Here is an 18,367-nt window from a genome sequence, read left to right as displayed (position 1 = left end):
TTTTTCTGTGTCCACCTACTTGAATGATGGTTAAATGGGACTTAAAGTCTGATAGATTCCATTTCTTTTGAAAAATCTTGAACATGGTGCCCCTCACGCTGTTGGCTTTCTAAAGTGCATTACCTGTTACCTTGACTTTGATTTAAAGCCAATGATTAATCTGTCAAGTCTTGAATGGTTTCCTGAGAGGTTCCCTGGTTGGGTAGATGCAAATAATACTCATAAACCTGAGAGCAGCAGAGGCACCACTACCTTGTTTCTGTAAGAACAAGAAAATAATTTACTTCTATTCTCGGATGCATGAGCCAAAAAGAGTTGGATAGAAAAATGTGGCTTCCTTATTTGTATTCTTGATTTGAATCGATTTCAATCATTCCCTATGGTACCAGCCAACAGAAATAGAATGTGCCATGGACCTTAATTATTCTCTTGGGCTACCCAGGATCTAAACCTCTGTCTTATGTTTGGAAAATTACCCAATACACCAGACTGGCTCACTGTTCACCAAGTGTTTTTACTTTTTCTCCTGAGTACTCAGCTAGACATATCCTGACTTCTTTTACAGCTATGTCACTTCTAAGCAATAGGATGTAGGAGCAAATGATATATTCCAGATTTAGACCTGTCCCACAGCAGTCTTCCAGGCAATCCTCCACTGTCTGCCAGTTTGATATTGAAGCCCAGAGCGACCTCAAAAGTGATGCGTTGGGGAACAGGCAGAGCTTCTATTAGCCAGGACCCCTGATGGTGCAGAAGGGAAGCACCCCCTACCCCTACCAGCTCCGCTCACTGATCGGACCCTATGTGAGTGCAACAGAGGCATCTACTGTGTCAGCCAGAGATGCGGGGCTTAACCATGACAGCTGCTAGCATGACTTCAACCAATGTACTCATATGATGAGTCTTGGTGAGAGGCAGTGACCATCTCCCCTCTAAGAACTGAGAACTTAGACACTCTCTTTCCCAGTCTCCCTTGCATCTAGAGGGGGGGGGCATATGGTCCCAGCTTCACCCATCAGATGTACCCCAGATTTTGACTAATGAGCTGGTGACACAAAGAAGCTGGCTCAGGGGACATGGGACATATTCATCCACATTTGGGGGACAGAAGCCATAGCTACAGTAGCATCCAGCATCTGGGGTCATGGTGTCGATAAAATAAGGGGAGTGCCCGGATCCCCCAGCCAAGATGTGACTGCTTCGTGGGATCAGCACTGTGGTGTGATTTTAGACATGGCTCCTGACCTACAGCCACCAAGCCTGCTTCTCCAGGCTTCTCAGAAAGTCTGCGCCCTGTGTAATATCTTTCAATAAACCCTCCTCCCGGTTGAGTTAGCGGGAGTTGATTTCTGTTGCTTGCAACTAAAAACTCCTAGTGATACAAATGCATCCTCTGCAGTGAGAAACAGACAGGTGGCTCTCTTGCTCCCTGGCTGTGGGAGGTTATCTTCCTCTTCCTCCGGGGTGCATTATTCATTTCCTGAGAGTCAGTCCATGACATGAGCGGTTCACGTCTCCACTAAGAGCTGCAGTGTGCTTCCGAAAGGAGAACCAGTACAGCTGTATTTGGACTGCCCAGGTTGTACTGAAGTAGGTCAAATTTGACCCAAATAAAGCCTGCTACTTGGGAAAATAGGGAATTGGAAGAAAAAAAAGGAAATACTGAAGGGATGTCTTAGAAAAATACTCAAGGAGGAGAAAGAAAACAAGATCTTCCCTGGGAATACTGTAGCATACATTGCAAAGAGATACAAAAGAGAAGAGTCATTTTAGGTCAACTGGATTCCTCCTGCAACTAAAGCATAACTTTGATTCTGTCATGCTCTCTTAATAGTGCTGTGTTCCAGACTACAGTATAACTAGGTCAAAGAAAATGTATTGTACAGTAGTGAGTGGTATTGGGGCAGATTAACTGGTAATTTGTTCTCAAGACATTATTATACTTAGGCCATTCTTATAGGCAGGTTACATTTCATCTGTGGTTGGCAAGAAGACAAATCACCTAGGGAGACACTCTTGGGCAGCCTCACCTAACACAATGGCCTCTGTCTCGTGCTCGACCACATATGGCGGCTCTGAGCCTCCTTCTGTATTTCCTCTGAGGTAGTTTCAGGAGTCTGGTGTGTTGTTATGAGATTGGCCCCCAGTGACTCATCCAACGTGTTAGGGCCACATGTATTGGAGCTATCCTTGGGGATGGCTTTGGCCAATAGAACATGATGGCAGTGACGTGCTGCCTGTCCCAAAGACTGGGCCATAAGGGGCCTCGCAGGCACCCAGACCACACTTGGTCCAGCCCACCCGTCACTGAGCAGCACCTGGAGGACAGCCAGGGGGCCAGAGCTGGTAGCCTGATCTGGATGTGGCACCTTGGACCTTCCAGCCTGGTTCATCTTCTGGCTGAATGCAGCCGTACGAGTAACCCAGGGTGAGAGTGGCAGAACTACCAGCCACCCTCACAACCATGGGAAAGAAGACATCCTTGTCGTCTGAAACCATTAAGTCTTGCGGCAGTTGGTTACAGCCTCAGAAATGACATGAGGTGAAGCCCAAACATTCAGGGTGGTGGATCAAGAAGCACGCCCATTTGCGATACGTGGGGGGAGCAGACAAAGTGCTACATGCTTCTAAAGTCCAGTTGACTTTGAAGCCCTTAAACTCAAACATCAGGTCAGTTTGCCAAAAGAAGCTGCAAGCTGCATGGAACTTGGAATAGAGACTATTAACTCAGGTTCAACTAGGTGAACTTGAAAAATCCTTCCTTTGAAGTCCAGGAAAACCCAAAAGCTCTCACTAGAGACAAGTCTGTTGCATGACTGTACAGAGACAATTTCCACCACCTCCTGTGGCATTTTCTGGCGTTTGTGTAAAATTTCAGGGACACACCGCTTCTCTGTTTGTTCTGCAGAATGTGATCACTGCTCCCTCGGCCCCATAACCTTTTCCAAAATAAGCTCCCTGAATTAGATTCCTCAAGTTTTTAAGGATGCACAGAAAACGTGCCTCAACCACAGAACCCACCACTCTAAAAAAAAAAAAAAAAGTCTTTTGTACAAATTTGTATAGGAAAACTAATGCTTGGAACCAAAAGGCTTGGTTAAAGGATTAGGTAATTGTGTTAAAGATGTAAAATAATGGCACTTTGTTCTTGGCTATAAGGTATCTTTTCGTCACTCGGAAGTTCTGGATGGTGGTAACCTGGCTCCTACTCACCTTTCCAGCATTATCTGGGACCCCTTTCTCTCAAACCATCTGGAAACCGCATCTGGCTATTTTGTGCCTCTTTATCACCGCACCTCTGCCTGCCTCTCCCCTCCAACTACAGCCTCTCCTCTGCTGACCCAGACTCCAGTCTGATCCCAGTGCCCTGCTCTGGTCCTCACGGCGCCCCATGCACAGAGCTGCCACGACACTCAAATCCCTGGACGGTGGTCGCTCAGGATGAGTCTCTAGTCAGTAAGGCTCCGAGCTGCTTAAGGTGGGGCCCTTCACTTCTGTAGTCATGGCACCTAGCCTGGCCCTTGGTAAATGTCTCCTGAATGAACAGAAGGCTCGCGTGTCCCATTAGCTACTTGAGAAATTGACTTAGGTGAATCATGAGCATTTAAAAAATAAATATCCAAAATGGAGCTCTCGATTACACTCCCAAACCCAAAAGTCCTGTTCTTCATTTAGGTTTCCCAGTCTCCGTAAATGCGCCTCTGTCCACCCAGGCACTCAAGCTGGAACCCGGGGAGCGGGCTGAGCCTCCTTTTCCTGGACCCCCCAACACTGAGTCCAGCCCTTTCCACCTCCAAATCGCCCTGAGCTTCTCTGTCTCCAACTTCTTCTCCTGGCTGGATGACAAGACACTCTTCAATGGCCTTCCTGTTTCTGCTTTTGCCCCCCCCCCCCCCGGAGGACAGTCTGCACACAGCTACCAGAACAATCTCCTAAAGCGTGAATTAGGTCGGCGGTCCCATTTCCTTCCTTCGTCGTGCTTCCACTAGTTGTGATTAGTCTGCTCATCTGTTTCCTTGTTTGCTTTCCGCATCTCCCACTGAAGGTAAACATCGCAAGGGCAAGAGTCCTTCAGGTCACGGACCCGTTGCATCTCCAGCATTAGAACTTGGCCTGACACGGAGGAGGCGTCAGAAGGACATGCATTGGATGAGGGGGGTGAACAAAGGACACAGGAGGCAGAAACATGAACACAGGGGTTATGCTAATTGCTGCACACTCCACCGCACAGCTCCAGTGTCAGATTAATGGACAAACTGGGGTCGCACTTTCCAGATCAGGTCAGCTCATTAACCACAAAGCAGTAAGCATCCACATAGAGCCCTCATATACATGATCTCATTGAAGTCACACAACTTTATAGAGGCAGCCATCCTTCTTCTTATCGTTTGACAGTGGAAAAGGAAAGTTCAGGCACCGAAAGATGGTCCACTACAGATCACAACACCGGAAACCCACAGAACCAGGTTCTGTTTCTGGCTGACTCCACACGGAGCCCATGCATGTTCTGTGGCCTCCCGTCACTTGTGAGTTTCTTTCCAGAAAAATTTAAACCAAAGATCTAACTTGCCACTCCAAAGGTTTACACACCAGATGACATGTTTCACTTCATTATTCTCTCAGATGACTGGGATTTATTTATATCAGAATACATAAATAAAGGCAGTTGGAACCAGTTCCCTAATTCTCAACCTGTAAGACAGGCACTAACTTCTTCCTCTTTCATGGTGACTTTTTGTTTTAAGTTTGTTTGTTTGTTTATTTGTTTATTTTGAGAGAGACAGAGAGAATGCAAGCAGGAGAGGGGCCGAGAGAGAGGGAGAATTCCAAGCAGTCTCCACACATGGTAAGCACAGAGCCTGACGTGGGGCTCGAACCCAGGTAACCGTGAGATCGTGACTTGAGCCAAAATCAAGAGTCGGCTGCTCAAGCGACTGAGCCACCTGGCACCCCCATGGTGACCTCTTATTAAAGCTTTGCACAATAATAAGTTTAGGCAACCGGCTTCCAACAGCTTCCACAATGAGGAGATTCTTACCTCGAAATTCCAGTCCTCGAAGTTGAAAGGTGACAAGACCATTTCCGATTTCAATCAGGTGAACAAAAGCGTTGAGGTAGTCTGAAGCCAAAATAAAGCAATCGCCAGAGCTGTAGTTACCCCATCGACCGAGAACTAAGTCTCCACAGAGGGACTCCTGCAGGGCCCTTGTCAGGTGCTCATAAAAGATGGAATTAAGATTATTGTCATCATTCCCTAAAGGGAGAACAAGAAATATGATCAGTGGGTACTTACTTCTATCAGACCTAGGAATCAGTGAGCTGTCATTTGATTAAGGGTAAATCAGGCTTTTTAGACACTTTGCCCGTTTTTGTCGATTTTGCGAGACCCTCTTATTTTTTCCCTTTATTTTCCTTCCGGGCAATCTCACCTACACAAGTGCATTAAAGTCACTGTCTGAATGCAGATGATTGACAGATTCACACCTCCAGCTGAGGTCTCTTGTCTATGCACTAGACCTGTCCCACGTGCTTACTGGACATCGGTTTCCGTGTGTCTCCAATGCTCCTCACCTTGCACGGGCCCAAGTCAGGCCCCCTTCTGTTGCCTGTCTCAGTAAACGAGACCACCACCCGGTCAGCCATCACCCCAGGGATCTCCGTTCCCACTCCTTCACACCCCAGCCTCTCAATCTTACTTTCTTCAAATAGTTTTTTTTTCCCCTAAGTTTATTTCTTCATTTTGAGGGAGGTGCAGAGAGAGGGAGAGACAGAATCCCAAGCAGGCTCTGAGCCGTCGCCACGGAGCCCAAAGCAGGGCTCAAACCCACAAACCGTGAGCTCCTGACCCGAGCTAAGATCAAGAGTCGGATGCTCAACCAACTGCGCCACCCAAGCACCTCACTGCAAATAGTTTTTGCATCTTTCCACCTCTCTCCATTTGCATTACCCCTACCCTATTGCAAGCTACATTATTTCTCAAGCGGACAGCCACACTAGTCATATGACTCGCCAGTGTATCTTCACTGGGACCTGCCACCCAGTCTATTCTCTACACCACAGCCAGAATGAGCTCTTCAAGTTGAGAAGCTGATGTGCTACTTAGGACCCCTCCACCCCATAACTTAAGGACCTCAGTGGTTCCCCAATGCCCTTAAGATGGAAACAAGGCTTCTTCTCACTGCCTATAACGGACTCCCATATAATTTAGCATTCCCAGGTATCTTTAAAGTGAGGACAGTCACTGCTATAAGCCAGGAACAAACCTAGGACATATGGGCACACGAGAGGCACATGGGATCTGCTTCCTACTTCAATCTCCTTCTTCACTTCACACAAACTTCCTCCTCCCTTCTCCCTTATGCTCAGCACTGAACTTCTTTCAGTAGAGTCCCTTGTCCCTTTCCAGCCTGGGCCTTTGTAGATTCCAATCTCTCTGCCTGGGTGTGTCTTTCTTTGCTCTCTGGCTTTTTAACACTTACTATTCTTCAGACCTCCTCTCAATCACCACCTCCTGGAAGCCCCCACCGACCACTTTGCTGGGCCAAACCCCCTATGACGGGCTTTCAGCACTATGGTATTCTGCTCGGAAGCACTTGTCACCAATGGAATCTGACTTCTGGTGTTTGTGTGTGTATGTGGATACGGTCACTTGATTCACATCTGATTTCTCCAGTGAGGTGGAGAAAGCGAAGTGAAGAAGACATGAGCTCTAGATTTCGGCTCAGGTCATGATCTCATGGTTTGTGAGTTCGAGCCACACATCAGGCTGACAGCGTGGAGCCTGCTTAGGATTCTTTCTCTCTGTCTGTCTGTCTCTCTCTAAGTAAATAAATACACTTAAAAAAAGAAGAAGACATGAAGTGAAGGAAGACAGATCCATGTCTGAATTTGCTTATTTTTGTGTCCCAATATTGGCGAAGTGCTATCGTGCAATAGGGATCAGCTAAATCATCTGTTGAATGATGGATAGCTCCTTTAAAAAATTTTTGTTTTTAAGAACACACCTGTCAAGTGACTCCAAGGGCTTTTGGAAATCAAAGTCACTGAGGAATCATTTACAGACAATAAACACCATCAGTTTACATGCACACACATACACACACACACACATATATATACATACACATATATATTCTATAATATAAACGATTACTGCTAGTATTATATCTTATATACTGATATATTTTTACGCATTATATACACATAGATATATTAACACAATTTATTATTCTTCAATTATATACATATATATAAAACTCAGCTTTATTGAGGAATAACTTCTATAGAGTAAAATTTATCTTTTTTAGTGTGTAATCCTGTGAGACTTAATAAATGCACAGGCACGGAACCACCAAGGAGAATCATGCATTTGGGATTCCTCCACGTTGTCGTTCAGAGCAGCCATCTGTTCTGGTTCAGTGTTGAGTAGTATTCCGTGGTATGCATCTACTAAGGCTTGTGCATCCATTCATCAGTTGGAGGACCCTTGGCTTATTTCCAGTTTGGGGGGATTATGAGCAAATCCCCCAAAATATTTATGAGTGGAAGTTTATGTGAACACAAGTTTTGGTTTCTCTTGGGTAAAATACCCAGGAGCGGGGCCGCGGTTCTCAGAGCGGCTGCACCATGTTTGTATCCGCCCCCACCCCCGCAGTGATTGGCGTTCTAATTGTTCTGCACCCTTGCCATGACTCGCCATTGTCAGCTGTAGTGTGTGGCTTGTTTAATTTTAGTCATTCTAATTGGGTGGATGAAGACTCCCAGAGAGGAGTGAAGGAAGGCTACAGGAAAGAAGGAATGATGGAATGTTGGGGGGGGGGGCGTGTGGAATTGGGGGTTCATGGTGTATTTCCTTTCATCTCCCGTTCACTCCCTCTATCAGATCTCTCATGATGAAGGACAGAAACTTGTTCAAGATTTAGGAGTATCTCATGTTTGGGAGTAGATTCTGGCTCTGGAAAGTCAGGAAAGCAGAGTTGCCCCACAGAGGAAATGCCTAAAAGCAAAACTTAAGGCTCCCTTCTAGATCGTCTACTAGAGTGGAGGCAGAGTTAGAGAAGTTCAAGATACACACTGCAGAGCTGAACAGAGCTCCCAGCTCCATACCCAGGGGAAAGGAAATGTGATTGGGGGCACAGGAAGATGAAGATTGGCCCCAGGTGTACCCCTACAAGGAAGAGCTGATCCACCTGTAAGAAATCTATAAGGTAACACCATCAAATTATGACTATCCTTGCTGGGCATTCATGACTGTTAAAGGCCGAATTGAAAGTAGTGCATTTATAACCTAATTATGATTAATGGAGAGGAATAAACTATTCTGTGGGCTGAGTCATGTCATGTAATCTAATGAGGTATCAGTATGCTTAATCTTCTATGCAGATTAAGCCTGCCTGACCTGAGAGTCTATTCATTTTCAGTGATGAATCAGCATGCAACCCGAGACACTAATTAGAGATTTTTTTTTGAGTCTCTGCCACTTTTAAAGGAAAGGCCTGAATGAGAGAATTAACTTTTGCTTAATTGTTCAAACTGTTTGATATTGAAACAAAACAAAACAATTTAAACCACTAAAGTGGAGATCTTTTTAGAACACCTTGACCACACATCTGCATAATTTGATTAAAATGAGACAGCCATTGTGAATAACTAGAGGCATGATGCCCTTGTGAAACCATCCATAGGCCTAATAGCAATGGCCCTGCCAGGTCATAGAGTCCCACAGATGCGCATCAGAGATATTTGTAGCCCACCCGCCCCCACCAAGCCGTACTGACAAGTTGAACTTTAGGTCAACAAAACATGAACTTCTCTCTCCAGGTATTTTCAAATTTCAAATTATAATTTCAAATGAATCGTGTACATGCAGTTCAAATATAGATCATGGCATCATACAATTCTTCCTGGACAAAATGTCTGGCAGAGGGGAGAGAGTTCTGAGGTGAGGAGAAAGGCAGAATGGTTCAAAAAGAAATAGATTACAGAAAGGAAAAAGCAACACAATTTCCTAGCAGGTAAATCCTTCCGTAGCTTCGTGTTGAACAAAGTTTCTGAAAACTTCGGAATCTTAGGTCCTGGAATGGTTTGCCTTGGAGGATATCACAATGCTGACGGTTTTCCTGAGAATTTTTGGCTACAAGACCAATAGGAAGGTTTAGAGTCTGTATTTGACTTTTGTCACACACGAACTAAAGTGTCTTAATTTACAGAGTCACTCAATACCAGACAGGTACCAAATCGGTTCTAAATGATGGAGAGGAACATTTCCCAACCAAATCAGGATGCTTGGTCTGTCTACTTGTATAGTTTTATCTTTCCAGGCAGCATATTTACCAAGACCTACCTTACCTCCACAATGATTACAAAGAATGAGGAGTCATCCCCCCTGTTTGGACTGAAGGAATCCATCTATATAACAGAATAAATACATCATTTAAAAAGAGAGAAAGAAGGTATCTTCTTACCTGGATCCTTTTCAATTTGGACCACCAGTCTCGTGTTGGAGTTATCCACACGCCGTGTGCTAGAAGGGACCACAGAAGGGCCAAAAGTCATGGTGAGGTCACTACAAATGGGAGTTGGTCTACAGAACTGGCTGTGTGGTGGGGAATGTAGGGGTCGTGGAACTCACCTGTTAGGGTGATTGCTTGAATGTGACAGTGCTGCAGGGAGGGAGCGGGCTCTCGTGATAAAGAAGGGAAAAGTACAAGAAACACGCGGAGGGGAGAGACGATTACATCTCAGGACTGGGAGACTGGCCTTGCGCCTTCTCAGTGTTGAGCACCAGATCCATAAAACAGAAGCAAGCCCTTGGACTGCCAACGGAGTGTCACTCGCTTTCTGAATTTGAAAGCAGCGCACACACAGGCATCTTTCTTTCCAAGTTGGTCCCAGAAAATTGTGGGAGGTAGTCAGTGTCTCCACCACCTGCTTGCAAGAGCTGGGCGCATTCTTATGGGCCTTTCTCAGGTCCAACCACAAGAATAAACTCAGCTCTTACAAGCTTGGAAGAAGACATATTGCCGGTAGCTATGGCAACTAATGGCCATCAGAACCAGATTTAAATCTCTTCCGTTATGACAGCTCCTCCGTTCACAGCTTTTGTAAGCCAGCCAACCCATGTGACCCCTTGCTCCTGAAAGCCAGCCAGCGAGGGATGGACTCACTGCAGACTTTTCACTGATCAACAACTGTCCCCACGTAACTCCTGTGCGGATGGTACCAACCCACTTCTGACTCTAAAAGCCCAGTCTGCTGTGCTCAGAGAGACTGTGTCTGACCTGCTTTGTCTTTTTATTCTAGGTATTCACTGGTGGTCTCACCATCCTTTGAAAGATGAAACAAGAGATTGACATCAGCCACGTGAACTTGGATATTTAACTGTTCATGATGTACAAAAATGACAATTTCATATGGTTAAACCTGAGCCATTAAGAAGGGCTTTCACTAGAAATACATCACTGAACACAGGCTTACGGACAAGTTTGAACGTAACGAAGGTTCTGCTAACGTGTGTGAAAAAACTGATCTTTAGCGTGGCTGGCCCCTGCTTTTGCTGTCGCTCTGCCCTTTGCTTTGTCTGTTGCAACCATGCTAACCTTTTTCTACGTCTTCAGCATGCCCTGACTTCCTATTCCTGTCACCCTGCCCTCCCTTGGATCCTCTGCAGCTGTTGTGTCCCCCACCTGGGAGTCTTTTCTGACCCGCCCACTCTCCTCCCAGACTCCTCTGGTGCTGCAAGTCCGGCCCAAGTATTGCTCTCTGAGAAGTCTTCTCGACCCCTGCTCTAGGTGAGACTCGTGTGTCATATGCTCCTTCACACATCGTACCTCTCCTTCGGGGCACCTGTCATGGTTAATGTTACTAACAATGATGACAGCTAACATTTCCGTAACGCTTCCTTGTGTAAGTACTTTACATGCAGTAACTCATATGCTTACGACTACCCTCGTAGGTAGGTACCGTGATTATATCCGTTCCCTCTGAGGAGGAACCCGAGACTCAGTGCCCAAGGTCACAGAGCTAATATGCGATAGAACCTGGATGTGAACCCGGGTGGGCTGGCTCTACCACATCATATATTTCTTTGTGTGATGATTTGATAATAGTGGCCTCTTACGGCCAGACCCTAAGTAGCACGAGGACACACGTTTGCTTACCACTGGCACGAATGAATGAAGAGTCCAAACTAATGCTGTTTTTAAAGTTATGTTTTCTCTCATGACTCCTGCTAAGAAAGGAGACTAGCTGCCAGTAGATTATATTTGAACATGATTGCTGACATCCCGAGTATGGTTTAATACAGGACAAACACTTGTTAGGTAATCGTGCTTAAGAAGAAACCTCAGAATACAGACTTCGGCTGTGAACGTGTCTCTTGGGAATCAGAACAGCTACAAAATACTTAGACGGAACTCAGAAAAACTTTTCCTCATATGTCTCAGATATCCGAGAACCATCTAGGCAAGATCCTGCTCGAGCTTTGTGGGATAGATTCTACACATGGGTTGGGGAGAAAAAAAATATTCTGCTGCATCTCAAAAAGGCTGTTAACCCCACCACCCTGTTCTACTACTGCTTTGGTTTTCCTTCCAAATACCCTTAGATCAGCATTGAAAGTAAAAGAGCCCAGGGTGGCGAAAAAATAAAGCAAACAACCAAATTCTCTCTAATGAAGGCCCAAATCCCATGTCGGCAGAGTTAGTCCCTAAATGGAATTTTAATTTCACCTGAAGACCTAGGACAAATGGAATTTTCAGCAGCAGAATAAACAATTTTTAAAGTGGGACTGAGCCAAAAGAAAGTCATTTACCAAACTCCTTAGGGAATTAAAACACCTTCTAAAACTATGTTAACTGGAAAGCTGTCTTTTCAAAAGGCTATAGAACGCAGAGTGCTAAATTCCGATCTGCAATAACTACGCTAAGCTGCCTGTGGACCCCAGGGCCTCTGACTCTCCACCAGACTCTCTCAGAAGGTGAACTGTCAGCCATAGTGGGTAATTTGAGCTTTTCTCCAGTGCTTTCCTCCTGCACATTTGGTGCTTACCACTCAAAGGTGCTAATTAGCTCAGTAATTGGATTTCTGCCTTAACTGTCCAATTGCATAAACATCAATTCTGTTGCTTAAAGAGAAAACGGGGGCTTGTATCTCACGCCCCAATCTCAAGGGGAGTACAGTATGCTGGTACATGTTATGTGTGCATCTGCACATACTCTTTCTAGCAACTGCCTGGCGAGTCCCTGTTCATTGCTAGGCAACATCGTCCTAAGGGCCACAGGCCAAGAGTCTAGTAACCGGCCTTTCCAGATAGGGTGACTTACTCTGAAGCCTCTTCCCTTCTGTTAATACGGAATGCAGATAACAAAGCTAGTTTCCTCCCTTCAAATTTTGCTTTCTCACCTACCGATGTGTCTCCCTGAGTCAAGCACCTTCTCTCCTATACGGTTTCACCCGAGGCACTTAAATAATTTAACAGCAATTTAATTATATTGCTTCAAATTCCCATTTGTCAGCACACACAGACTATTTATGGGAGAACTGTTCCTGTTTTTTGATGGGGAAGTGTGACCGGCTGGAAGAAGTTTGACGGGTGTCTGTTCACACAGCAAACCCAGAATGGAGTTGTGGATGGACTGTAGTTCTGTTCATGGGACAGGAAGGCTTTACAGAAATCTAGACAATGTGAAGGTAGCCAGAGCTTAAATAGAAGGACACGGTCACCTTTCAAGTTGGATAGATATACAAGGTTTATTCGGGTCTGTTTTGCATCTTTCATTTTTGCTGCCACTGGCAATCATATTAGTTCTCTCAAAGCCAGCCACTGCTCTTCTGTCTGCCTGTCTGTCACTGCGTGCTTCAGAATGACTGGGCATGAAAGAAATTTCCTGAGGACACAGGGTTGTACAGCTGGCAGAGTGGGCTCTGACTGAGGACAGACATCCAGGTGGCTTCCAACTTTGCTACCAGCTGGGAGGTCTGGTTTAGTTCTGGTTCCTAGGCCCTTAGGGAGTAGCTGTTGGAGATCCCAAATTAAAGGTAGGGGGTCTTGTCAATACAGCCACCTTTGATGGGCCTGGGCTTTGCCTTGTAACTCCACCCAGAAGTGACAAAGCCTTGCTCCCTTTCTCCTGCAAGAATGGTGTCAGAGACAGCCAGCTGAGACAGAAGGTTTAAATAATATCCCGAATCAAATAACATAATACCCAGAATGTCCAGATTTCAATAGGAAATTACTTGTCATAATAACAGGAAGATCTCAAAAAGAGTGAAAAAAGACAATTCATCGATGCCAACACTGAGATAACAGAAATGAAAGAATTATCTGACAAAGATTTAGAATTAGTCTTCATAAAATTCTTCAATGAGCAATTAAGAATACTTTTGAAACAAATGGAAAAAGAGAATCTCAGCACAAAAATAGAAAGTCCGCAAAGAAATAGAAGATACAAAGAAGAACCAAATAGAAATTTTCTAAGTAAAAATATACAATAGAAGTATATACAAAATAATACAAAATACATATACAAAATAAAAAACCCAATGGAAGGATTCAATAGCAGAATGCAAGAGACAGAGAAAAAAGAATCAATGAACTGGGAGATGGAACAATAGATACTACGTAATCGGAACAACTGAGAGAAAACAGACTGAAACAGAACAAGAAGTCTCAGAGACCTGTGGAATTATCACAAAAGATTTAACATCCTAGTCATCCGGGTCCCATAAGAAGAGGAGAAATTGCAGATACATTCAAAGAAGTTCACACCAAGACACATCACAGTCAAGCTCCTAAAACCAAAGACAAAGTCTTGGAAGCAGTGAGAGTGAAAAGAACTCACCAATGGGGGGAAAACAATGTGAATGACAGTGGATTTCTTATTAGGAAGCATGGAGGTCAGAAGGAAATGACACAGCATTTTTCAGGTGCTGAAAGTAATGAACTGACAACTCGGTATCCTATATCCAGTGAAAATATCCTTCTACAAGGAAGAATAATCTGAGACATTCTCAGATGAAGGAAAACTAAGATAATGTATCAACAGGAGATCTACCCTAAAATAGTAAGTCAAGGGAAGTTCTCTAAAAAGAAAAGACATTAAAAGAATGAAACTTGGAACATCAGAAGAAAGGAAACAACGCGGTAAGCAGAACAATGAGCAAATGCAATGGACATCCTTTCTCATTATGTGTCTTCTAAATTATATTTTATGGTTCAAGCAAAAATTACAAAACCGTCTGTGGTTCTAAATGTATGTAAAGAAAATATAACATTATGTTAGAAATAAGGGAGAGTAAGAGAGCATGAGAGGGAGGTAAGGTTTCTGAATTTCACTTGAACTGGTAAAATGACAACACTAGTAGACTTTGATAAGTCATTTTATATAATATAATGCCTAGAGCAATCACTAATTAATACAATCAAAACTTATTTGATAAATAAATCGTATAGAATTCTAAAGGTGCTGAGCAAACACACAAGAAGTCAGGGAGAAAACAAACAGAAATTACACAGCAAACAGAAACCAAAAAATTGAATGGCAAATTAAGTTATAACTACATTAAACGTAAATGACCTAAATACAGCAAGACAGAGACTGGCAAAGGAGATTTAAAAACACTACCCAGCTATATGCTGTCCACAAGAAACATACTTTAAATATAGTGACATAGGTCAGTTAAAAGTAAGAGAATGGAAAAAGATATTTTGCAAACATTAATCAAAGGAAAGCAGAAATGGTTATGTTAATATCAGATAAAGTATAAAGTAGACTCAATACCAAGGAAATTTACCAGAGACAAAATGATAAAAACATTTATCCCACAAAGAAAATACATTAATCCTAAATATGCATTCAGCGAATAATGGAGTTGCCAAAGACTGATGGAAGAGAAGACAAATCCGCAATTCGAGTTGGAAACTTCCACACCCATCTCTTAAAATTTGATAGAAAAACTAGACATAAAATAAGCAAGCATATAGAACTCAATAATACTGTGAGCCAACAGTATCTGACCAACATTTATTGCACACTCAACCCAATAACAATAGAATACATATTCTTTTCAAGTGCCCAGTGAGCACATACCAAGACAGAACATAATCTGGGACATAAGCCTATCTCAACAAATTTTTTAAAACTGAAATTATACCAAGTGTATTTTCCAACTGTTATTTTGAGTTCCAAATTACTCAAGCTAGAAATCAATAACTGAAAGGTAACAAGAAAATATTCAGACACTTGGAAACTAAACAACACAATTCCAAATAATCTGTGTCAATGGTAAAGTTTTAATGGAAATGAAAACAAATTAAATTGAAAGAAAATGAAAACATAACATATCAAAATTGGTGGGAAATAGCTAAACAGTAGTGAAAGGGACATTTATATCACTAAATATATACATAACAAAAGAAGAAAAGTTCAAATTAATAATCTAATTTCTACCTCAAGAATCTAGAAGAAATGGGGTGCCTGGGTGGCTCAGTCGGTTAAGTGTCTGACTCTTGATTTGGCTGAGGTCATGATCTCACAGTTTGTGGGATTGAGCCCTGCATCAGGTTCCATACTGACAGCATGGAGCCTGCTTGGGATTCTCTCTCTCTCTCTCTCTCTCTCTCTCTCTCTCTCTCTCTCTATCTCCCTTTCTCTGCCCCTCCCCTGCTTGCACTCTATCTCCCTCAAAATAAATAAACTTTAAAAAAAGAATCTAGGAAAAGAAGCAAAATAAACCCATAAAAAGCATAAGGAAAAAAAACAGTGATATTGAAAACAAATAATTGAGAAAAACAAAGAATAAAGAGCTGGTTCTTTGAAAATATCAATTACATTAACAAATCTCTAGGAAGCTTGACCACAACCCTCAAAAAGAGAGAGAGAGAGAAAAAAAACACAAGTTACTGATATAATATACTGCCAAACCTGCATATATCAAAAGGATAGTGGGAAATATTACAAACAACTTTATATGCACAAATTTTATAACTTAGTTCCTCAGGAAATACTAATTGCTTCAACTCACCCATTAGGAAATAGATAATTTGAATAGCTCTCTAACTATTAAGGAAATTTATTTGGTAATCTAAAAACTCCTCAAGAACAAGCACTGATGGTTTTACTGGAGAATTCTAACACAGGTTTAAAAAAGACCTAACATCTGTGTTATATACAATCTCCTCCAGAAATTGCAAGAGGAAGAGATAGTTCTCAATTTACTTTATGAAGCTAGTATTACCCTGATACCAAAGCCTGAAAAAGACAGAATGCAAAAACAATAAAATTACACACCAATTCCAGGAATGTAAGTCAGGTTTACAATATGAGAATCAGTCAATGTAAACCATCATACTCACAGGCTAAAGACGGAAAATCACAATTGATGCAGAAGAAACAGTTGACAAAACCCAATACCAATTCATGATTAAGGGAAAACAAACTCAGGAAAATAGGAATAGACAGGAACTTCTTCACTTGATAAAGACCATCTACTAAAGAGCTACAGCTAACATTGTACTCAACGGTGAAAGACTGAATGCTCTCCCCATATGATGGGGAACAATGCAAGGATTTCCACTGTAATAACTCTTATTCAATAGAGTGCTGGAAGCTCTAGCCACTGCACTGAGACAAGAAAAGCAAATAAAAGGCATACAGTTGGGAAAGAAAGAAATTAAACATTACATATTTGCTGATGACATGATTATGGACACAGATATTTCCAAAGAATTTACAAAAATAACACAAACAAAACAAAAACCTAGACCTAGTAAGTGAGCTCAGTTGGGTTTCAGGGTAGAAGATAAAGATACAAAAATGAAATTTACCGGGCAGCTGGGTGGCTCAGTCAGTTAAGCGTCTGACTCTTGGTTTCGGCTCAGGTCATGATCTCGTGGTTTTGTGAAAATTTGAGTCCCGTGTTGGGCTCTGCACTGGCAGTGTGGAGCCTGCTTGGGATTCTCTCTCTCTCTCTCTCTCTCTCTCTCTCTCTCTCTCTCTGCCCTTCCCCCACTTGCACTGTCTCTGTCTCTCTCAAAATAAATAAACTTAAAAAAAAAAAGAAATTTATTTCTATGTACAAATGATAGATACCAAATTTTTAAAAATACATTTATAACCATTCAAAAGAAGAGGAAATACATAGGTTTTGTTAAATATAATAATACATATACAGGGCTTGTACGCTAATGAAAGTAATAAAACGAGCTCTAACAATTCCACAGGAATTTTAGGATAAACTGCCTTTTTACACAAAAAAGGGCAGTTGTAATTTTGACAGGAATTAATTGAATCTGTAGGCCAATTTCATGTTTACTGCCTTCTTGAGTCTTCAAATTGATGAACATGGGATGTCTTTCCATTTATTTGTCTTCTTTAATTTCTTTCAGTGATGTTTCTGGTTTTCAAGTGTTCATGTTTTCCACTCCCACTTTAGTTTTCCACTAAATTGACTCCTAAATATTTTGTTCCTGGTACACTAATGTAAATTGAATTGTTTTCTTAATTTTACTTTCAGATTTCTCATTGCTAGTGTATAGAAAAACAACTGATATTTGTATGTTTAACTTGTTTCTTCCAGATTTGCTAAATTCAGCCATTAGCTCTAATAGTTTTTGTGTGTGTATATAATTCTTTAGGATTTCCAGTACATAAGATCATGTCCTCTGTGAATAGAACTAATTTTACTTCTTTCCAATTTGGGTGCTTTTTTTTGTTTTGTTTTGTTTTGCCTAATTGCTCTGTCTAGAACTTCCAGTCCAATGTTGAATAGAAATTGTGAGGGGGACATTCTTGCCTCGTTCTTTATCTTAGTGAGGAAGATTTTAGTATTTCATAAAGTACAATGTTAATGTGATTTGTTTCATTAATACCCTTTATCAGACCTTCCCTTTTAAACCTAGTTGTTGAGTGTTTTTATCATAAAAATGATATTGTATTTTGTCAAGTAATTTTTCTGCATCAATTGAGATGCAGTTTTTTCTTCATTCTACTGATAAAGTATATTTCATTGATTTTTATATATTGAACCACTCTTGCATTCCTGAGATAAATCTCACTCATGGTATAAAATCCTTTTAATGGGCTGCAGAATGTGGTTTGTTAGTACTCTTTGAGGATTTTGCATCTCTATTCATAAGGGATATTAATCTAAGGTTTTCTCTTCTTGTGATGACTTTGTTTGGCTTTGGTGTCAGAGTAATATTGGCTCCTTAGAATGATTTAGAAACCATTCCTTCCCCCACTATATTTTGGGAGATTTGAGAAGGACTGATGTTAATTCTTCTAAAAACATTTTATGGAATTAACCATTGAACCCAACTGGTTCTAGGCTTCTCTTTGGTAGGAGTATTTTTGTTTTGTCTCTTTGT

At 42.2% G+C, this 18,367-nt stretch overlaps 1 protein-coding gene across 1 annotated transcript in view; it reads right to left on the bottom strand.

The window, feature by feature from the left end:
• The window catches only part of PCNX2 (pecanex 2), a 300,801-nt gene that overhangs the window by 52,756 nt on the left and 229,678 nt on the right, over positions 1-18,367 (bottom strand). Inside the window, exons 24-25 of the mRNA XM_047088754.1 lie at positions 9,465-9,523; positions 5,039-5,254 (exon numbers count right to left, since the gene is read on the bottom strand). Of these exons, the coding sequence (XP_046944710.1) occupies positions 5,039-5,254; positions 9,465-9,523 (275 nt within the window). The remainder of the gene's footprint in view (positions 1-5,038; positions 5,255-9,464; positions 9,524-18,367) is intronic.

Source organism: Lynx rufus, unplaced genomic scaffold, assembly GCF_022079265.1.
Source record: "Lynx rufus isolate CCGP_SWC_20201006 ecotype Redwood Valley unplaced genomic scaffold, mLynRuf1.p SCAF_25, whole genome shotgun sequence".
In the NCBI taxonomy this organism is placed as follows: Eukaryota; Metazoa; Chordata; class Mammalia; order Carnivora; family Felidae; genus Lynx; species Lynx rufus.
Note: the sequence above shows the minus strand (reverse complement) of the source record. Positions and strands in the feature narration are given on the sequence as shown.